Here is a 23,662-nt window from a genome sequence, read left to right as displayed (position 1 = left end):
TGTAAATCATAAATTGCTCACTGTGCTAAAAAAAGAAAAGAAAAGAAAAAGAAATAGAAAAAATGTCCTTAATAGTTTTTTTTTTTCCACTGTCCATGCATATAACCATGATAACTGTTAAGTGTACAATGTGTGGATGTGTAGCTCCCAAATTGCGGACGGATAGCAACCTCGCATTCCTAGCTTATAAAGTTTGAGACAAAGAAGAGAAATCAGCTCTTTTTTACTTCTTCAATACTTCACTTCAATTAGGTAATAGACCACAGTTGGTGTAACTGTTAATTAAAGTTATCTTTCCAAGTATCTACATATTTATTGATTTATGCATTGTCTCATGTATCTACTAACTTTATCTTTAAAATCTGTTCATATTTTGTCATTTATTTATTCATTTATTTATTCATTGATTAATCAGCATAGCTCTTTTCACGACCGTCAAACTGTCATTTCTTCCTGAGTCATCCTGCAATTAGTATTTGTCCTTATTATTTGTCAAGCAAAGAATTATATACATCTTTCAGCATAGGGGACATTCTATTGAAAGGAAAAACAATTGTATGTATATTGGATGTTATACTTAATTCGCTGTTTTTGCGTAATAGGATAATTCACGAGGAAGTTGGTGCCATCAAAATGAGTAATATCCCCCGCTCGAGCCGAAGTGAAAATTATGCACAGTTGAACATAGACTTTAACCTTGGTGATCTGATCCATCGTGCATTTGTCTCAATATTTCATCTTCCATGCCCTTCTTTGCTTCATTTTAGGCTGGGAGTATAGCGCTCTTGGAGATATGTGTTTAGTGGCGAGTGCGAATACATATAGGAATGAGATTATGTCTAGCAAAATTATGGCACTACTGTTCGGAACGTTCGTGTGTATAAAATATACAATCCTATAGTGATAATATGTGATGAATGATTTTACGTAAAAGGAGAAGTTTGTGGGTATGTCGCATAACCCTGTATATCATGGTCATTTGTATGATAATTGCATAATCATGGAAGCAATGGTATCTTTGGTAAGGGTTCATTTTTATTGTAAATATTACTAGAAGATGGCCATTTTTCGGAGGCGCTCTATACATGATTATAGCCTGTCCTCGGTTGTAAATATGATTCTTGTTCAATTCTATGTAAGTGTGTGCACTGCAGTTTTGTTTCCAGATTTACTGATATTTGATATTGATATTAGAATGTTTTATTGACAGAGTAAACATTCAGTATTTTCTTTGTGACGGAGAACTGCGTGGCTTATTTGTCCTTCTTCAAAGTGTTTCGTTGGTTGTGTGACGTGTTTTTGCCAGGGCCATTAATTTGTTTGCTCATGATGAAAATTGTCATTTTCTAAAATGTGTACGATGATAATGCCCTTTATCAAATTTCAACCAATTTTTTTGCTAAAATTTTATTGCAGACATTCCGATAAATGATTTAGCTATGTCCAATATTGCTGGTTGCCATGGCAGCAGTAAAGTGACAGCCATGTCCATCAGATTTTGCCTATTTTTCTGTTCCAATTTCAACTAACAATATAAAAGTGGATGAAATGGGGGTTTTCTTTGCTGTAATTTGCTGAAGGACCAAAATGTGAAGTAATTATGATCTTGAATTACCCCAAAATGGAATCAAACAATGCATATAATAGAAATAATTGAAAATACAGCATTTTGCAAACACTTCTCTTTTATGGTGTCATCGTCGCCCTAGTTTTGCCTGTAGTATCATTTGTTTATCATATTTATCAATCTAAAACTAAAAATTCCAATATTATGCAAATATGAAATGTGATACAAATTTACTGTACAGTGCGTATAAAAAAATGCAACAAGATTTGCAACATGATTTCAAATTTGTGAAGATTGTGTTAACTTTACACCAAAGTGAATAGCAACATCTTAAAGCCACATATCTCCTCTTTCCAATGATATCTTATTTATTCATACACGGTCATGGATGGCTGAGTAATCATTCTTTTTGGACAATGGGTCAAATTGGACTTGGGACCAAGTTTGGACACTGCAAGAATCAATGCACCTTATTAGAAATTAACTTAAAATGGAATAATGACATTGATAATCGCAACTTACCATTGTCTTCTTTTTTTTTTAATCTCTTTTTAACATTACATCCCATTCCCCTCATTATGGCTACCATTCCTTTCCACACAGAGATTAGCTCTTTTCTCCATCTCACACACAGCCCTGCGAATCATTGGGGCTTGGTGGCGTAGAGCTTTAAACTCATCAGTGATTCTTTGTCTCAGAGTTGCAATGTCAGGTGGAGGGGTAATGAACACTTTGCTCTTGAGATAGCCCCAAAGAAAAAAGTCACAACAAGTCAGATCCGGAGATCATGGTGGCCACTCCACATCATGATACAAGGCAATCACCCGATTTCCAAATACCTCAGCCAATCTATTTCTTACTGCAACTAGTCGATGAGCTGGTGCGCCATCCTGTGCCCCCCTCCCCCCCCCCCCCCCCATAGGCGTCTGAACACACCCTTTGTTGCACAGGAAAATTTTCCATTAATTCAGGAATCACATGTTCATTTAAAATTTGTAAGTATCCATTTCCGTTCATGTTGTTTTCAAAGAAGTAGGGCCCTAGAAGCAAACCGTTTCCACAAAGTCCAGTCCAGACATTCAGGAGAATTGAAAAGGATTTATGCTGGTCTCACTAACTGAAACTTGGTCCAAAGTCCAATTTGACCCATTGTCCAAAAAGAACGATTACTCAGCCATCCATGAACGTGTAAGAATAAATAAGATGTCATTGAAAAGAGGGATAATGTGGCTTTAAGATGTTGCTACTCACTTTGGTGTAAAGTTAACACAATCTTCACAAATTCGAAATTAAATCTTGTTGCGTTTTTTTTTATACGCACTGTATAGGCCTATGTCCCTATACTACCCAAAAATACACCATAGGTCTCATATTTCTCTACATTGTAATGAATAGCGCCCCTATGAGTTGACCTAGAAAATTTTCAACCATAACAAATAGTGAATGTTGACTTGATTTTCCTTTGTGGCAAATAGAAAAATGATTCGTATGAAATGATAATATATACTGCATTGTACTTTTATAGGTTCTCTGAATGTGAATTCCTTAGGTTACAGAAAAATGTACATCGCGGGATTTCGTTATATTTCAGAATTATGAATACCCACACATTATTCTATTACAGGTAAGATTTTACATGTACTTTGAATTGAATTTGACCAGCTAACTTCACTTGCATTCCAGTGAATTGATTACCATTTATGATTATTTTGTAATCAACGCTTCATACTGACGTTTCTAAGCGCACATTGTCAACATTGTTGTATTGGCATTTTTTTCATCTCTTACAAATAACACCTTTAACTTCATCTTTCAAGAGTAACAAGTATCACATAGTTGTCATTAGTACACGTACACGCGTATACAGTCTTCGAGCATGACGCTCATCATAAGAGTATGTACAGTATGTCCCAAAAAAATTTCTCTTTGACCACTGAAGCAAATCGAATGGGGTTTTCTGTAAGATGTCGGCAATGAGTTATAGTTTCACACCCTGAATTTGTATTTAGATTGATGCAATATTTTTAAAGATATCATTGCGTAGGGCCCCGTTGTAATTTTTTTTTTTGGGACATACGGTATTGCTCCCAAAGCACCAAAAAATCGAAGAAATGTACAGTAATCTGAATTATCATATTTAATGCTATAAAAAAGGTGTATGTATCAAACGTGATGAGAACCGGGTGATGTTCGTTATTCCGGAGGTTCGTTAATCTAAAAATGAAATACGGTTCGTTATTGTGAAGGTTCAATTTTCTGAAACACAAATACGTATGTATTATATTCGCTACTCCGAAAAGAAAAATGGTACGTTAACTCGAACCTTTTTTTTTTTTTAGTTATTTCGAAGGTTCGTAATTCTGAAAATGAAATATTGTTCGTTATTCCGAAGGTCTGCTAATCCGAAAAACTGAAAAGAAGATGCGTAATAACAAATCTTCGGAATTACAAACCTTATTCTTTTTTTTCGGATTTACGAACATTCGGAATAACGAGCCATCGTTACATAATCTCAATTTTGATAACATCGCGGTCTTTAAGTATAATGATACAGTCTGCATTTCTTTGTACATTGTACTTCACTTTCCATTAGCGATTCATCAACTTCCTTATTTATCGGAAAAGAAAAGAGGCATTATGGTTTACGCTATTATATGGTAATGCGTACTTGTTTTATTACGTTAGGTAAAGGGTGGACATCGTCGAATTTTATTCCAATTTATATTGTTTAGGTCAAGTGGTTCCTCAAATTCGATTGGCATCAAGTGTATTATATTGATAACATATTGACAACAGACTCGAAGGGGTATGGTTTTTAGTCTTGGATGGAACATTTGCAATATACATTTCCAATTGTAGCTCCAGGCGGCTTTACGTAAATAATAATTTTACACTATATACATTATATTGATATGATTAATGTATGCTCATGTGAAGGAAAAAAAAATCTCGACGAACGTATCGATTATTTGACTGCAATATGTTTAACCTGAAGAGTCACAGCACCTCATTAAGATAAAAAAGGTTATTATGTTTGCTAAAATACTACCTTGTACTGATATACCAGCAGAAGTTTCCGCATTTGTTTCTTTTCCACTTGTCATAGATAGTATTTCAAAAGTCTATCATATTGAGTAAGAATAGATGTTTCCACGTTTTCTCGTAGTTACAGAATATTGTATCATAATGAATATTTTATATAAGGTCATGAAATTTCATGTGGCTACGAGACTGAGAGACTCCGTAGACAAAACCGTGAGTGCATAATGTGTATATGGCATGCTACTTTACGACATACTAGTACAGTGTATTAGTGCCCAGCCATGCGTTGCTCAGCAACTTTGGATATTATAATCATGTATAAGATAATGATAAGCATATTCCAAGGTCCAAAAGGCTGTCGATAGCGGTTTATGGATGCAGCGACATTTTCATTGGGACACTGGACGCGAAATATAAATGATTAACTTAGGACAGGCGGACTGCTCCCTATTCTGTTGTTTTTCTTCTTCTTCTTCTTCTTCTTCTTCCTTTTTTTTTTTTTACGCACAAAGCAGATTATTGGTATCTAAGCGAGCAATATTTGGTCCTGTATATTCCATTTGTCTCGTTAGACGATTAGTGTATATCTCTCTCTTTTTTAAAAACTTGATTTCGATGCCAAGTAGTGTATAATTTGCAGAAATTGTGGCACTCACTGGCAAGCGGTTTTACTTACTGTAACTTACAAGTATCAATTAAATGGCACGTACTTCGAAAAGAAGCCATCATTGGTAGAGAACAGGCAGTATGGACAAACGGACGTTGAATTACGTTCATGAGGAATATGTAAATCCAAAAGTCTAAAAGGTTATCGCGGTACGCGGGTACAATCATAAATTGCGGCACGTAAGTGATTAGATATTTTTAGTGATGTGCGCACGCTGAAAAAAAATTATTAACTCTGCTCTGAAACAATACCCCCCCCCCCCAACACAAACACACACACACTCCGGTTGTCAACGTATCATAGCGAAAAATCTCCTCCTACCACATCAGTTCTTGTTGAGGTCTGAACAGTCCACTTCCAGTTCTGGAGAGTACTTGAAAGAAGCTAACATCAAAATGGCGAGGATTTTCAGAGCCTTCCTAGTCTTGATCGTCTTTATAGGAGCGGTGCATGCCGAATTAGGTGAGCTCGACGTGCACTATTGTTGGTGTAGTTTTAGGCTAAACAATTCGGGCATTTTCTTGCGTTTCGCGAGCAGGACAGGCTTTCGTAACCATATGGGAGAGTGACTATACGGATAAAGTGGATCAAGTGTATGAACTATCAAACAGACCAGCATCATATACGAGGAAAATCATCATCTTTCACTCTGTAATATTTCCTTCTTTTATCCCTATAATACTTTGTGTGTGTGTGTGTGTGTGTGTGTGTGTGTGCAGAGAGTAGGGTATCTTTTTTACATTATTTTGTTACATGATATGCATAAGGAAATATAGAGATAGATAATAAAGATATACAATGCTCGACAATAGCTTTGAGCCGGGACCATCATTATTTAAAAGATTATATAATCTTTTGAAACACATTGGTGATCCGATTGGGCACCAACACATATATTATCATGTTTTGGTGTCCAATCGGATCACCAATGTTTCGAGTACGTACATTATTTTTTTTGTGTTTTTCTCGTCCTGAAAAGGGAAGTAAATGCTTTCTGCTCAGAAGATATGATCTAAGCAAGATGCGGCTAGAGGGTTTTAAGTCGTCTTCTTGGTCAAACTGTCTATTTTGCAGCCAAAGTTGGTAAAACTTCATTTTTCTTCTCGCAGCCAAATTCGCGTATCTATTTAAAACATTAAAGCTAAGTAGTCAAAGTCATAGAAAATATCATATTTATACCTCCATTCGTGTTTGATTATGTTTATCTAGGATAAAGTCAATAGCAGTTTACACGACATTCAAAGCCCCTTATTCTCTGATTTTGTGTCGTTAATTATTTGGCTGCTAGTCATAAAAAGCTAGTTATACATATTACTGGTACATATAAACTAATAATAATCCCAATGAAAAGATCAGAATAAAATGATTTTAATGGTTATACATATTTTAATATTGATTATAACAACCGTATGCAATCAATGGTGATAACACAATTATTATGGCATACAGTTATGGAAATTGTAATAGCGATGAATGCTGTAATATTTTCGTCATCGAATCATCGATGATTATTTTATGGCCTTTATATGACAGAGGGCAGTATTCGTCTTGTGGACGGTAGTAAGGACAACGAAGGAAGGGTCGAGATTTTTCACAATTCCGTGTGGGGCACCGTCTGTGACGACGCATGGAGTATGAATGACGCGCGGGTGGTTTGTCGGCAGCTAGGCTATGAAGAGGCCGAAGCAGCCACCACTTCTGCGAGTTTCGGTGGCGGAGAGGACGACCAGCCCATCTTCATGGACAACGTGGGCTGTAGCGGTAGCGAAGTAGAACTGGCCGACTGCGGTTTCGGGGGATGGGGCGATCATAACTGCCAACATTCTGAAGATGCGGGAGTGAGGTGTTCAGATCCTGGTGAGTACTCTGCAACTTGGTTTGGGCTCATTTCCAGTGGCGAATCCAGAGGGGACGCACTCTTTATCTGTTGTAAAAAAAAAAAAAAAAATGAGATGAAGCCCCGAAGTAGCACCAGAAATATTGTTTTTCGCCCCCCCCCCCCCGCCTTTCTGGAAGTCCTGGATCCGCTCCTGATTTCTATTCTTCACTTTATTTCAATCAAATAACATTTTATGTATTGCATAACACACACATACGTACACACACACAACACACACACACACACACACACACACACACATATATACACTTATATATACATGTACATATATATATACATATATATATATATGTATGTATATATACATGTATGTATATATACATGTATATATATATATATATATATATATATATATATATGTGTGTGTGTGTGTGTGTGTGTGTGTGTATGTATGTGATATGCATATATACATGCTAATACATACATTATTTCTCGCGCAATCAAACATACACACGAACGATAAATATATGGGTGCCTGGTATGGCAATGAGACATGAAGAGAGATAATTCGTTGATAATGAAAATTATTGAAATTTCACTTTTGTTTTGCATTTTACTGTTTACGAGGTCTTTTTAGCATTCGTCAAGTTAAAATAATTCAGTAATGATTATCACAATGATTAACAAAACGCAGTGCAACGTGAAGCACAAGAAATACGCGAAACATTATTTTGTCAATCATTTGCAATGAATACATCTCGACGGAAGAATTTCATGAATTTGAATAACTACGCAGTACCCGCTGCATGCTATAAGGATTAGAACCAAGACTTGCTGTCGGGCTGAAGCTCGGTGATCTAGTGGAGATGACGCCTGTCCGATGATCAGGAGGTCGTAGGTTCGAATCCTATTCGAGTATATACTCCCATGATTTTTTTATCATGGCTGCTACCAAAACACTGACGAATTCAGTGCTTATTTACGTCGATATAGGGCAATTTGTCAATCAGTTGCAATAAAAACATCTCGCCTGAAGAATCTCATGAAATTGAATGAATAATCTTTCTTGAAGCGCATTGCAGGATTGTTATTATGATACCGTCCATTTCCGGTATTAAGACACCGTATAACGGAAAGGATTCTCTTGGAAAACCAGCAACGATTTACTAAAAGAATGAATTTTAACGATTGACAAAGAATTTGGTGCAAATTCCGTATGTGAATTTTCCCGTATAGAGCCCTACATGTGAGTGTGTGTGTGCGTGACTGGTGTGCACGTGTGTGTGTTCGTGCTTTTATTTTATCGTGTATCAACCTTGTATGTCTTGGGTTCGGACGATTATCTGGCTGCTGTACTTTCTTATTTCTCCGCCCCCATCTCTCTCATCCTCCCCCTCCCTCGTCTCAATTACCCGCTTTATCCGAGTTACCCCAGAGGAGGGGCGAGTGCGTTTGGTAAACGGCAAGGGCAACCACCAGGGGCGGGTCGAGATCTTCCATGATGGCGTGTGGGGGGTCGTGTGCGATGACTTTTGGGATATTGACGACGCCCAGGTTGTTTGCAGACAGCTAGGATACCAAGATGCCGTCAGCGCTGAGTCAAGTGCTTACTTCGGACAAGCGTCCGGGGCTACGCCCATTCTTCTCGATAACGTTCACTGTACGGGAGTTGAGGACAGACTGACCGACTGCAACAGCAACCCGTGGGGGGACAACGACTGCAACCACAACGAAGACGCAGGAGTCATATGCACTCATGAAGGTAATAGAAAGTGAACGTTCAAAGACATGTTGTAAGCCATTTTTTTTTCCATACAACTTCTTGGGTTCAGATCTGAATGACTTTGACTTCTCGCTTAGAGAAGAGAGAGAGAAAAAAAAACCCCCAGCAAATAACATTGTACGCATGTCATGTCTATGCTTATTTATACATTTGATATGTGTTATTCAAGATCTAGAAAAGTCAGCACAAGAATAACAATACACATCAAATATTGGGTAGCACTGTCACTCCTTTTGGCATGTTTGGCCGTAACGTTTATCCAAATGCGCTATCGCGCTATATCAGGGCCCTGTTTCATAAAGCTGTTCGTAAAGTTACGAACAACTTACGAGCGACTGGTGATCAGTCCTGATGTGCTATACTTATCAGATTTTCCATAATTCAGCACAAGAACTGATGACCAGTCGCTCGTAGGTCGTTCGTAACCTTACGAACAGCTTTATGAAACACCCCAGGGCCGATATTTTAGTGGACGTTGTTTTAGCATTTTCTTGAAATGTTGCTAAGCCAAAGTTAGCTGAGTTATGTCAGTGGCGGAATTATGAAATCCACTGAAAATAAGATGTTAAATGGCACTGAAATATCGACATATCTGTGATGCACAGCCTCCGAAGGGGAGATTCGTCTGGCAGACGGATCGAGGGATAACAAGGGAAGAGTTGAAATCTACCATGGTTCTCAGTGGGGCACCATCTGCAACTATGGATGGGATAGCACAGAGGAGGAAGTCACTTGCCGCCAGCTTGGCTACCAGGGCGTCTCCTATAGCTACAACACCGTAGATGGAGATGGACCAATCCACCTGTCCTACCTAGGCTGCTGGGGGTCCGAGGAGGAGCTCACAGACTGTCCTAGCACTGGGTGGGGCAACGTTTACGATTGCACACACTACCAGGATGTCGATGTCGCGTGCGAGGAATACGTTATTCCAGCTCCCGACTTATTCGGTACGTTTCTAGAGTTCGCTAACCAATCACTTTCGGTGTGGTCATATTTTTTCCTAGCGAATCCCCCTCCCCTTCTACAAAAACAAATTATGTATAGAATAATATCAGCATTAACTCTGTGCTTACGGTTACCGCGTTTAATCAGCTTAAGAGTTGACAAAGTGCAGACCTATCTGCCTGTAGGGATTTAGGAAAGATGGCGAACAAATAAGGGATCTAAAGAATATTTACACACTACAGGTCCTTCATCAGCTTCGTTTACAATCGTTTATACATTTTCTGCTCTCATGCTCGATGACAAACATACTTGGGCAGAACGGTAACGTAATTTTTGGTTTGAATACAGATAGTCATGTTAGTTTAGCATTGAAAAGAAGCTATAAAATATTTTGTGCATGTTATAGATCTTGTAAAATGGAATTGTAGAACACGCGTAACATGCACGCATGGGTTAGAAACAAAGTGTTACCGTAAAGATAAGCAACTTCGGATCATTAACTGCTACACTCATTACAGTATACGTTACCGGTATATTGCTAATTGCGTAACGTCGGTTTGCCGTCGCTTTGTATTACGTCTGGGCAGCTAGCGAAGGAGACGTGCGTCTGGTTGGCGGTGCAACGTCGGGATCGGGTCGAGTCGAAATCTACCACAGATACCAATGGGGCACCGTTTGCGACGAGTCTTGGAGCTACAGCGATGCGCAAGTAGTCTGCCGGCAGCTTGGGTATGAATTCGTCAGCTCTTATAAGGTGACAACTTCGCCAGGTTTCGGACCCATCCACTTGAGCGACGTTGGTTGCTATGGGTACGAGTCGCAGCTGTCATCCTGTGTGAGTGACTCCGAGTGGAATATCAACACGTGCGATCATAGTCAGGACGTTGGAGTGGAGTGCAGTTATTATGAAGGTACGGAGCTTGGCCATTTAGTAAGTAGTCACTATTCAATACGACTGTTCTAATATAGCACAGGGCAACATATAAGTAAACAGAGTAACAAAGTAACAACAGAGAAGTGGTTTTAACAATGAGGTAGACAACTGTTCAGTAACATCCAATAACATCTTAGTAAGAAATTACATATTTGCTTTTCAAATGTAACGAATTATTAGATGAGGACGGTTCAAATCTACGTAAAAGAGTGTAGACTAGACCGATAGATCGTATCCCAAGACTTATTCTTAGTATTGACATTGAAAGTGATGAGCGGAAGTCCTTTGGCAATGTGTAACGAAAATGTATTTCTACTGTTTGTCATAAAAAGAAAATGAGAAACTACATCTATCGGTCTTTGTTTTTAGACGTGACTTGTGGAACATCATGATATCAAAGGCAGGGTGTGAACATAATTATGATTGAAAGTGTAACATTCGGGGAAAATATCAAGGAGCAGAATCATGTAAACCTTGGAAGACCAACGGCCATAACATGATTCTTATGTTTGTTTGTTACTGTTGTTTTTTAACTCATTTTTTTGCTCTGACTTCCCATTTGCTGCTTATTTCGAAAACAATTCTATTTTCTATTTTCAGGAGGAGGTATGGCGGGGTGGTTGATTGCTGTCATCGTGGTGAGCTCGCTCGTTGCCTTTAGTTTCATCCTGATCCTTATATCAGCTGTCTGCTCTTCGAAGAAAAGAAAAGTGAGGACAGGGCGCCAAACTGTTGCCGCCATTAGCGGAAATGTGAACACCACCACTACCACTTCCACGTCAGCCACCCAGCAGGGTGCAGGGGGCTACCCGACTCAGCCCACTGCTACCAACATGGCGCCACCACCCAGCTACACCGCCGTCGTCTACGCTGCGGGCAGCAGTGGGGTTCAGGTTCCTCACATGACCCAGTATGCCCCCTATCCATCGGCAGTACAGCAGAATACCATGATGGCGCCACAGGCATCTGCCACCACCGTCCCTACCGTTGTTGACGCAAACTCAAAGGGGGCGGTGCCGATTCAGTAAATTTCTGTGACGGCAAATCACTGTCAAATGTATTCCATGAGGATAACTCATAATGACATGTCGATTGCCCTTCCACAGACAAAATGACGAAATGTGAACAATGGACTAAAGACGATACACTCGGTTAACGGAGCTCCTCGTTTATTTTTTAACATACCGAACTCGTATGGTTGATTGTTTACGAGATAAAGAATCAAGGCAACAAGGAGTAAAAAACAAACAAACACCAAAGCTGGAAAATGTGACATTTTGTATCGACATGATTGACATGTTTGTCTTTTAGTGAAGTTTGATAAAATGATTATATCATCTGTACCATCGGCTTGTTTAAGGGTATGTTGCAGGTACCATGGATGAGGTGAAGTAAACGAGAAATAGAGAAAAAAGAAAGAAAGAGAGAGTGTTAGTAAAAGAGATAGATAAATAGATAGGTAGATAGATAGATAGATAGATAGATAGATAGATAGATAGATAGATAGATAGAGATAGGGGGGGGGGGTGGGGAAAGATATGATGGAACCAGTAGGAGTTGTAGCGAGCGAATAGGCGGAGAGGTTGAAGCCAGAATAGGCGGAGACAAGCTTCGTTTCGGATTGCTGAAGAGGTCGTTTGGAGACCTGTTCATGGCAGCATTGTGCGTCTTTCAGCAAACCAGCGTTTCGCTGATAGCAATAACCATTTGCGTGGCATTAACATCCACCGTATACCTATAATATAATATACATATTTGCTGTTTGCTGTCGTTATGATTTTATTTTTTTACTAACGCTTTACTTGGATCCACTATAGCAACTCCTCTAATATCACTGAATATTCCTATTACAATAACTTCCTATCATATAATATCGCTTTCTATAATATTCAAATTATACTGTCACTCTTATCACTCGCTGTAAGCAACTATTTGCTCGCGATCAGTTTTATTTTCATTATTTTTCACGGCTTTTATTTTTTTTTTCATAAAATTGCCATTCTCGATTCTATAAACATTTTATTTTTTTCAGCTTTGTCACTCTGGACTCTGTCGCTGTCACTTGAAGGTTTTCCCATAGTTGCCGAGAATTACGACCACAAAATGTCAGGCTGGTATTAATGGTGTTGCGACAATTGTTTGAAGGCGCTGGCACCATCCTGCTGTAGGATCACTACATGTACCACAAGATGCTGTTGAGAGAGAAATGTATAATAAATATATATACAAACATTTCGCCACTACCGTTCACACAGCTACTGAATGTGTCCGTACCTTGTAAATCATGAATTATTGCTCACTGTGCTTAAAAAAAAGAAATAGAAGAAACGACCTTTATAGTTCTATATTTTCCACAGTCCATGCATATAACCATGATAACTGTTAAGTGTACAATGTGTGGATGTGTAGCTCCCAAATTGCGGACGGATAGCAACCTCGAATTCCTAGCTTATAAGGTTTGAGACAAAGAAGAGAAATCAGCTCTTTTTTTCTTCAATACTTTACTTCAATTAGGTAATAGACCAAAGTTGGTGTAACTGTTGATTAAATTCATCTTTCCATGTATCTACGTATTTATTGATTTATGCAATGTCTCGTGTATCTACTAATTTTATCTGAAAAATCTGTTCATATTTGTCATTTATTTATTCATCTATCTAATCATTGATTAATCAGCAATAGCTCTTTTCACGACTGTCAAACCGTCATTTCTTCCCGAGTCATCCTGCAATTAGTATTTGACCTTTCACCATTCTCTTTTGCCTTTTTTTTTGTCAAGGGAATAATTATATACAGTACATCTTTCAGCACAGAAGCCATATTATTGAAAGAAAAAAAATGTAAATTGGATATTATTCAAATATCGTTCGTAAAAGCATGAGGTCGCTCTACATATTTTAATTCGCTGTTTTTGAGTAATAGGATAATTCACGAGGAAGTCGGTGCCATCAAAACAAGTAATGTCCGGCTCGAGCCGAAGTTACGATTATTCACAGTTGAACCTAATTTTCAACCTTGATGGTTTTATCCATCGTGCATTTGTCTCAACATTTCATCTTCTATGCTCTTCTTTGCTTCATTTTAGGCTGGGAGTATGATAGCGCTCTTGGAGATATGTGTTTAGTGGCGAGTGCGAATACATATAGGACTGAGATTATGTCTAGGAAAATTATGGCACTACTGTTCGGAACGTTCGTGTGTATAAAATATACAATCCTATAGTGATAATATGTGACTTATGATTTCACGTAAGAGGAGAAGTTTGTGGGTATGTTGCATAACCCTGTATATCATGGTCATGATAATTGTATAATCATGGAAGCGATGGTATCTTTGGTAAGGGTTCATTTTTATTGTATATATTACAAGAAGATGGCCATTTTTGAGAGGCGCTCTACACATGATTATAGCCTGTCCTCGGTTGTAAATATGATTCTTGTTCAATTCTATGTAAGTGTGTGCACTGCAGTTTTGTTTCCAGATTTACTGATATTTCATATTGATATTAGAATGTTTTATTGACAGAGTAAACATTCAGTATTTTCTTTGTGACGGAGAACTGCGTGGCTCATTTGTCCTTCTTCAAAGTGTTTCGTTGGTTGGTTGTGTTGTATTGGCATTTTTTTCATGTCTTACAAATAACACCTTTAACTTCATCTTTCAAGAGTAAACAAGTATCACATAGTTGTCATTGGTACACGTACACGCGTATACAGTCTTCGAGCATGACACTCATCATAAGAGTATGTATTGCTCCCAAAGCACCAACAAATCGAAGAAATGTACAGTAATCTGAATTATCATATTTAATGCTATAAAAATGGTGTATGTATCAAACGTGATGAGAACCGGGTGATGTTCGTTATTCCGGAGGTTCGTTAATCTAAAAATGAAATACGGTTCGTTATTGCGAAGGTTCAATTTTCTGAAACACAAATACGTATGTATTATATTCGCTACTCCGAAAAGAAAAATGGTACGTTAACTCGAACCTTTTTTTAAAAAGTTATTTCGAAGGTTCGTAATTCTGAAAATGAAATATTGTTCGTTATTCCGAAGGTCTGTTAATCCGAAACACTGAAAAGAAGATGCGTAATAACAAATCTTCGGAATTACAAACCTTTTTTTTCGGATTTACGAACATTCGGAATAACGAGCCATCGTTACATAATCTCAATTTTAATAACATCGCGGTCTTTAAGTATAATGATACAGTCTGCATTTCTTTGTACATTGTACTTCACTTTCCATTAGCGATTCATCAACTTCCTTATTTACCGGAAAAGAAAAGAGGCATTATGGTTTACGCTATTTTATATGGTAATGCGTACTTGTTTTATTACGTTAGGTAAAGGGTGGACATCGTCGAATTTTATTCCAATTTATATTGTTTAGGTCAAGTGATTCCCCAAATTCGATTGGCATCAAGTGTATTATATTGATAACATATCGACAACAGACTCGAAGGGGTATGGTTTTTAGTCTTGGATGGAACATTTGCAATATACATTTCCAATTGTAGCTCCAGGCGGCTTTACGTAAATAATCATTTTACACTGTATACATTATATTGATATGATTAATGTATGCTCATGTGAAGGAAAAACAATCTCGACGAACGTATCGATTATTTGACTGCAATATGTTTAACCTGAAGAGTCACAGCACCTCATTAAGATAAAAAAGGTTATTATGTTTGCTAAAATACTACCTTGTACTGATATACCAGCAGAAGTTTCCGCATTTGTTTCTTTTCCACTTGTCATAGATAGTATTTTAAAAGTCTATCATATTTAATAAGAGTAGATGTTTCCAAGTTTTGTCGTAGTTACAGAATATTGTATCATAATGAATATGTTATATAAGGTCATGAAATTGACCTTATGAAAATATCGTCATGTGGATACGAGACTGAGAGACTCCGTAGACAAAACCGTGAGTGCATAATGTGTATATGGCATGCTACTTTACGACAGACTAGTACAGTGTATTAGTGCCCAGCCATGTATTGCTCAGCAACTTTGGATATTATAATCATGTATAAGATAATGATAAGCATATTTCAAGGTCCAAAAGGCTGTCGATAGCGGCTTATGGATGCAGCGACATTTTCATCGGGACATTGAACGCGAAATATAAATGATTAACTTGGGACAGGCGGACTGCTGTTCTGTTGTTTTTCTTGTTGTTGTTGTTCTTCTTTTTTTGTTACGCACAAAGCAGATTATTGGTATCTAAGCTAGCAATATATTTGGTCCTGTATATTCCATTCGTCTTGTTGGACGATTAGTGTATGTCTCTCTTTTAAAAAAACTCTATTTCGATGCCAAGAAGTGTATAATTTGCAGAAATTGTGGCACTCACTGGCAAGCGGTTTTACTCACTGTAACTTGCAAGTATAAACTAAATGGCATATTACATGTACTTCGAAAAGAAACCATCATTGGTAGAGAACAGTCAGTATGGACAAATAGACGTTGAATTACGTTCATGAGGAATACGTAAATCCAAAAGTCTAAAAGGTTATCGCGGTATGCGGGTACAATCATAGTAGCGGCACGTAAGTGATTAGATATTTTTAGTGATGTGCGCACGCTGAAAAAAAATATTAACTCTGCTCTGAAACAATACCCCCCCCCCCCCAACACAAACACACACACACTCCGGTTGTCAACGTATCATAGCGAAAAATCTCCTCCTATACCACATCAGTTCTTGCTGAGGTCTGAACAGTCCACTGCCAGTTCTGGATAGTACTGAAAGAAGCTAACATCAAAATGGCGAGGATTTTCAGAGCCTTCCTAGTCTTGATCGTATTTATAGGAGCGGTGCATGCCGAACTAGGTGAGCTCGACGTGCACTATTGTTGGTGTAGTTTTAGGCTAAACAATTCGGGCATTTTCTTGCGTTTCGCGAGCAGGACAGGCTTTCGTAACCATAATGGGAGAGTGACTGTTCTACGGATAAAGTGGATCAAGTGTATGAACTATCAAACAGACCAGCATCATATACGAGGAAAATCATCATCTTTCACTCTGTAATGTTTCCTTCTTTTATCCCTGATTATTGTTTGTTTGTGTGTGTGTGTGTGTGTGTGTGTGTGTGTGTGTGTGCAGAGAGTAGGGTTTTTTTTTAAACATTATTTTGTTACATGATATGCACAAAGAAATATACAGATAGATAATAAAGATATACAATGCTCGACAATAGCTTCGAGCCGGGACCACCATTATTTAAAAGATTATGTTTTGGTGCCCAATCGGATCACCAATATGTTTCGAGTACGTACATTAATTTTTGTGTGTTTTTCTCGTCCTAAAACGGGAAGTAAATGCTTTCTGCTCAGAAGAGATGATATAAATAAAGCAAGATGCGGCTAGAGGGTTTTAAGTCGTCTTCTTGGTCAAACTGTCTATTTTGCAGCCAAATTTGGTAAAACGTTTTATTTTCCTTCTCACAGCCAAATTCGCGTATCTATTTAAAACATTAAAGCTAAGTGGTCAAAGTCATAGAAAATAAATCATGTTTATACCTCTATTCATGTTTGGTTATGTTTATCTAGGATAAAGTCAATAGCAGTTTACACGATACTCAAAGCCCCTTATTCTCTGATTTCATGTCGTTAATTATTTGGCTGCTAATCATAAAAAGCCACGTTATACATATATTACTGATACAGATAAGCTAATAGTAATCACAATAAAAAGATCAGAATAAAATGATTTTAATGGTTGTATACTGATTATAACAACAGTATGTAATCAATGGTGATAGTATCATCGCAAATATTATGGCATACGGTTATGGACATTGTAATAGTGATGAATGCTGTAATATTTTCGTCATCGAATCATCGATTATTTTATGTTCTTTCTATGACAGAGGGCAGTATTCGTCTTGTGGACGGTAGTAAGGACAAGGAAGGAAGGGTCGAGATTTTTCACAATTCCGTGTGGGGAACCGTCTGTGACGACGCATGGGGTATAAATGACGCGCGGGTGGTTTGTCGGCAGCCACCACTTCTGCTAGTTTCGGCGGCGGAGAGGACGACCAGCCCATCTTCATGGACAACGTGGACTGTAGCGGCAGCGAAGTAGAACTGGCCGACTGCGATTTCAGGGGGTGGGGCGATCATAACTGCCATCATTTTGAAGATGCGGGAGTGAGATGTTCAGATCCTGGTGAGTACTCTGGAAATTGGTTTGAGCTCATTTCTGTCTTTCACTTTTATTCCAATTAAATATGATTTTATGTATTGCACAAAGACACACACAAACACACACACACACTTTGATATATATATATATATATATATATATATATATATATAGTATATGCATATGCATGCGAATACATTATTTTTCACGCAATCAAACATGATATTATGAACGATCAATACGTGGGAGACTGGTATGGCAATAAGACATGGATTAAGAGCGATGATTTTTTGATAATGAAAATGATAAAAATGTCAGTTTTGTTTTGCTTTTTATTGTTTACGGGGTCCTTTTTAATAGCATTCGTTAAGTTCAAAAAATTCCCTAATACAGTAATGATTATCACAGTAATTAACTAAAACGCAGTGCAACGTGAAGCACGAGAAATACGTGATGGAACATGCCGGGACTGTTATTATGATATCGTCAATTTCCGGTATCAAGACAATGTATAATAGAAAGGGTTCTCTAGGAAAACCAGTAACGCAGATCCATTGTTCTTGAAATTAAAATGTTTAAAAGTAGATGATATACATTTCCTACAGACTGCCCTCTTCATGTTTCGTTCTAAGCAAGACCTATTACCTGTCTCTTTTTCGACAATGTTTCAACTTAACAGTGCAGTTCACTCGTATCCCACGAGACAAGCATCAGATATACATTTAATGAACACCGGTACTGCACTAGCCTATAAATCAGTCAGACATAGCGGTCCTGATGTCTGGAATGCGCTACCTCAGCATGTTCGTAATTTACAAAAAATAGTTACTTTCAAAAGGTCGATCAAACATATTCTATTATCAGCTTCACGCTGAACTCCTGGATACTATTAACTATTAAACTTGCTGTGATCATATATTTCCCCTGAAATCAACATTTGAATGGGATTTATGAGAAATTTAATCAATTCAATCAGTATAATTTGCTTATAATGACTTGACACTTTGAACTTTTTCTTGCTCTCTCTTGTCAATGTCTGACAGGACAGATAGGCACCACACATGCATTTCTTCTTTCCCCCTCATGTTCCCATGCTCTTTTTGTAAATACCCCCCCCCCCAACTCCTATCAAGTATCATTTAAACTATTTGCAAGCAATTATAGATTATGTGCACGGGGGTTGCAACGATTCTCAAGCTTTAAGCTTATGTTGCAATTCCTTTGCGTGTTCGTTACCTTGAATAATGTAGCTCTCTTAGTGGAGTTGTATACTATCCTGTAACTGCTTCTTATCAATGTACACTTATTGTATATATTCTGTCTTGGCTATATGAGATGTACTTCCATACATTTGAATATGCATTCCTATTTTGTGAACACGCATGAAATCTTGAATAAATCTTAAATCTAAATCTTAACGCTATAAAACTGAAAGAATGGATTTTAATGATTGACAAAGAATATGGTGCAAATTCCGTATGTGTACACCCTAGAAACAGATTGGTTAAAAAATCAACCAATCTCATTGGTTAACCCGATATTGGTTGTTTCAGCCATTATATTGGTTATAAACTAACCAATTCGTTGGTCAACCAGTAACCAGTGTAATCGGTTAGGCTAGCTAGGGACTGTAACCAATCCACATTGGTTGCCGCGCTCACAGTCATGCAGTAATCTTCTTTCTTTATTATTATTTTTTTTTTTTAGTTGTAAGCGACATTTTCTGTTGTTTTGCAGAGTTTGTTTTAAATAGTTTAACCATATAAGGCCAGTTTATGCATCTCACAGTAAAAAAACCCCAAAAAAACCCTATCAGTAAGTTTTGTATAAAACTTTGTCTCGCGGGAAGTGAGGAAGTGGGTCACTTGATCCACGCGGTCGGCCATTCCCGAATAACCTATACGAGCGCGATATAAAAAGATGCTTCATACTTGACCTACTTTGATTTTCTTACAGAAAATTGTAAGAAAGTTGTGAAAATAAGACGCTACTATTCAAAAATGGTTAAACATATCAACTTAATTGGAACTTAATTCATTCATACGAGAATTTAGTGCAGATCGATAATGAGACAATGCATTGGTTACATATTATGCATGATTGCATTGACAAAATGCAATTATAGGCCGAAAATGAAATGAAATTAATAAAATGAACTTGTGTATGTGTGTGTGTGCGCGCGCGCAATTGTGTGCAAGAATAAAGGGCGTTTTTTTCAGTTTGAACATAATTTCTGTTGGTTCTTATATCGATCATGCATCTCCATTACGAGACCATGTAAAAATAACAAAATGTGATTCCAGTTGGAGCTTGATTGTTGTCGGTTTTTTTTTATCATATCAATCATGCATTTTCATTTAGATATGTACAAAATAACTTAAACATCGAATATCAAAGCCTATATTTTTTCAACTTTCATGTTTCCATATGACATGAATTTTACTTGTCTAAATATTAGTGTTTTAGTCATAAAGACGTCTTTAAGACGTCATAAAGTCGTCAAAAGCCGACATACGTTTTGCTTCTATATCGATTATGAATATTCATGAGAGATGATCTGATATGCAAAAGCTAGTGGCAAAAAGTAAATACATTAATCTATAAGGTATTCATATTGACTTCGATCTTAAAATGTGTAGAAAAATTGTATACTTCATTATTCAAATTTCAACTTGTGTTTCAGGAAATATTTTCATATTTCAGCTGGCCTGATGAGAATGGAATATAGTTCAGTAACCATGCCTTCAATCATTACAATTTTTCGTGGGTATATAAACCATGGGTTGCACTGTGATTGTAGTTAGGAATAGGACATATTGTAGAGTACCAATTAGGGTGTGTAGGATAGGTTATTTATATTCAATAGGCTATCATTACGTCATCGTTGGTTGTGCACTATAGTCTAGCTAAGGAGTTCGACATGAATCTAGCCGTAAATATGACGAGTGACACTCACCAATCGTATTTTTTTTAAATTCATGAAATATGGTTAAATCTCAACCAATATTACTGGTCCCTTCAACCAATGTGGATTGGTTGCATCATATATATAGCCCATACTAGATTAACCAATCTATGGTTAAACTAACCAATCCATGTTGAATGTGCAACCAATGTATATTGGTTGATAGTTGAACCAAACGAGATTGGTTACTGTAACCAAGAGATTGGCTGGACACATTATTATCTACCAACGAGATTGGTTAAATTTAACCTATACAATGTATATTGGTTATTCTAACCAATCTGTTTTTAGAGTGTATCTTCCTTGTACATAAGTATTATGTGTGTGATTGTGCGGTGTGTGCGTGGCTGGTATGTGTGTGTGTGTGTGTGTGTGTGTGTGTGTGTGTGTGTGTGTGTGTGTTCATGTGTGTTATTGCCGACTTTGTATGAGTGAAATGTATCCTTAAAAAAGCCATGGAGAGGAAGATGTTCAAATCGGGTTCGGCCGATTACTATTTATCTGGTTGCTGTACTTTGTTATTTCTCCGCCCTCCTCCCCCCACCTCTCACTCACCCGCTTTATCCGCATTACCCCAGAGGAGGGGCGAGTGCGTTTGGTGAACGGCAAGGGCAACCACCAGGGGCGGGTCGAGATTTTCCATGATGGCGTGTGGGGGGTCGTGTGCGACGACTTGTGGGATATTGAGGACGCCCAGGTTGTTTGCAGACAGCTAGGATACCAAGATGCCGTCAGCGCTGAGTCAACTGCTTACTTCGGACAAGCGTCCGGGGCTACGCCCATTCTTCTCGATAACGTTCAGTGTACGGGAGACGAGGACAGACTGACCGACTGCAATAGCAATCCGTGGGGGACCCACGACTGCAGCCACACCGAAGACGCAGGAGTCATATGCACTCATGAAGGTAATTAGAGAGTAAACGTTCAAAGGCTTGGTTATAACCCATTTTTCCCCTTACAACTTTAATACTGAGATTTGAGCAACTTTGACTCCTCGCTTAGACATTATTGTTAGAGAAGAGAGGAGAGAGAAAACAAACTTTTCGAAAACATGAAATATCATTGTACACATGTCTATGTTTATTTATATGCGTTATTCAAGATCAAGAAAAGTCAGCAGAAGAATAACAATACACATCAAATACCGGGTAGCACTATCACTTCTTTTGGCCGTAACGTTTAGGCCTATCCAAATGCGCTATCGCGCTATCAGGGCCAATATTCTAGTGGACGTTATTTGCTCGGGCAAATTGAATTCTTAACAGTTTCTCGAAATGTTGCTAAGCCAAAGTTAGCTCAGTTATGTCAGTGGTGGAATTATAAAATCCTCTGAAATAAGAAGTGAAATGGCACTGAAATATCGACATATCTGTGATGTACAGCCTCCGAAGGGGAGATTCGACTGGCAGACGGATCGAAGGCTAACAAGGGAAGAGTCGAAATCTACCATGGCTCTCAGTGGGGCACCATCTGCAACTATGGATGGGATAGCACCGAGGAAGAAGTCACTTGCCGCCAGCTTGGCTACCAGGGCGTCTCCGATAGCTACACCAGCATCCAAGATGGAGATGGACCAATCCACCTGTCCTACCTAGGCTGCTGGGGGTCCGAGGAGGAGCTCACAGACTGTCCTAACACTGGGTGGGGCAACGTTTACGATTGCACACACTACCAGGATGTCGATGTCACGTGCGAGGAATACGTTGTTCCAGCTCCCGACTTATTCGGTACGTTTCTAGAGTTCGCTAACCAATCATTTTCGGTGTGATAACACTTCATAGAATAGCCGACTTCTTTAACCTACTTCAGTTTGTCATACTTTTTTCCTCTGGCGAATCCCCCTCCATAACCTTTACATAAACAAACAATGTATAGAATAGGAGCATCATTAACCCTGTGCATAATTATGCATGGGAGCCGCATATAATCAGCTTATTTCTTAGTCAAAGAGGTGACAAAGTGCATACCTAGTGGGATGTAGGAAAGATGTCGAACAAATAAGGGATATGAAAAATATTTATGCACTACAGGTGCTTCATCACCTTCGTTTACAATCGTTTTTAGTAACATGCACGCATGGGTTAGAAACAAAGTGTTACCGTAAAGATAAGCAACTTCGGATCATTAACTACTACACCCATTACAGTATACGTTACCGGTATATTGCTAATCGCTTAACGTCTGTTTTCCATCGCTTTGTATTACGTCTGATCAGCTAGCGAAGGAGACGTGAGTCTGGTTGACGGCGCAACGTGGGAATCGGGTCGAGTCGAAATCTACCACAGATACCAATGGGGCACAGTTTGCGACGAGTCTTGGGGCTACAACGATGCGCAAGTCGTCTGCCGGCAGCTTGGGTATGACTACGTCAGCTCTTACAAGGTGACAACTTCGCCCGGTTTTGGACCCATCCACTTAAGCGGCGTCGGTTGCTCTGGGTACGAGTCGCAGCTGTAATCCTGCGTGTGGGACTCCGTGTGGAATATCAACACGTGCGATCATAGTCAGGACGTTGGAGTGGAGTGCGGTTATGAAGGTACGGAACTTGGCCTTCTTAGTCATTCTCCGATCTGACTGTACATAATATAATACAGGGCAACATATATGTCAAAATTCGGTAAGAGCAAAGAAGTGGTTTTAATTATGAGGTTGACAACAGTTCAGAAACAACCTATAACAATTATTCTAAAAAATACACCTTTGCCTTTTCACACGTAACAGATTATTAGATGAGTACGGTTCAAACTTAAGTAAAATGAGCA

General features: G+C 38.3%; 1 protein-coding gene across 1 annotated transcript; it reads left to right on the top strand.

Annotated features, from left to right (window-relative positions):
• The first annotated feature begins 5,611 nt into the window (after positions 1–5,611).
• Positions 5,612–23,357, top strand: LOC139714043 (scavenger receptor cysteine-rich domain-containing protein DMBT1-like). Its single transcript, XM_071625772.1, has 10 exons — positions 5,612–5,738; positions 6,810–7,133; positions 8,552–8,878; positions 9,505–9,846; positions 10,432–10,755; positions 11,379–11,802; positions 17,808–17,959; positions 21,479–21,805; positions 22,283–22,627; positions 23,116–23,357. The coding sequence occupies exons 1-10, from the start codon at positions 5,672–5,674 to the stop codon at positions 23,355–23,357; spliced, it is 2,874 nt and encodes a 957-aa protein (XP_071481873.1). The 5' UTR covers positions 5,612–5,671.
• Positions 23,358–23,662: the final 305 nt, after the last annotated feature.

Source organism: Diadema antillarum, unplaced genomic scaffold (genome assembly GCF_040938485.1).
Source record: "Diadema antillarum isolate AM-2024a unplaced genomic scaffold, OU_Dant_1.0 seq00002145_RagTag, whole genome shotgun sequence".
NCBI classification, from domain to species: Eukaryota; Metazoa; Echinodermata; class Echinoidea; order Diadematoida; family Diadematidae; genus Diadema; species Diadema antillarum.
This window is presented reverse-complemented; position numbering and strand designations above follow the sequence as displayed.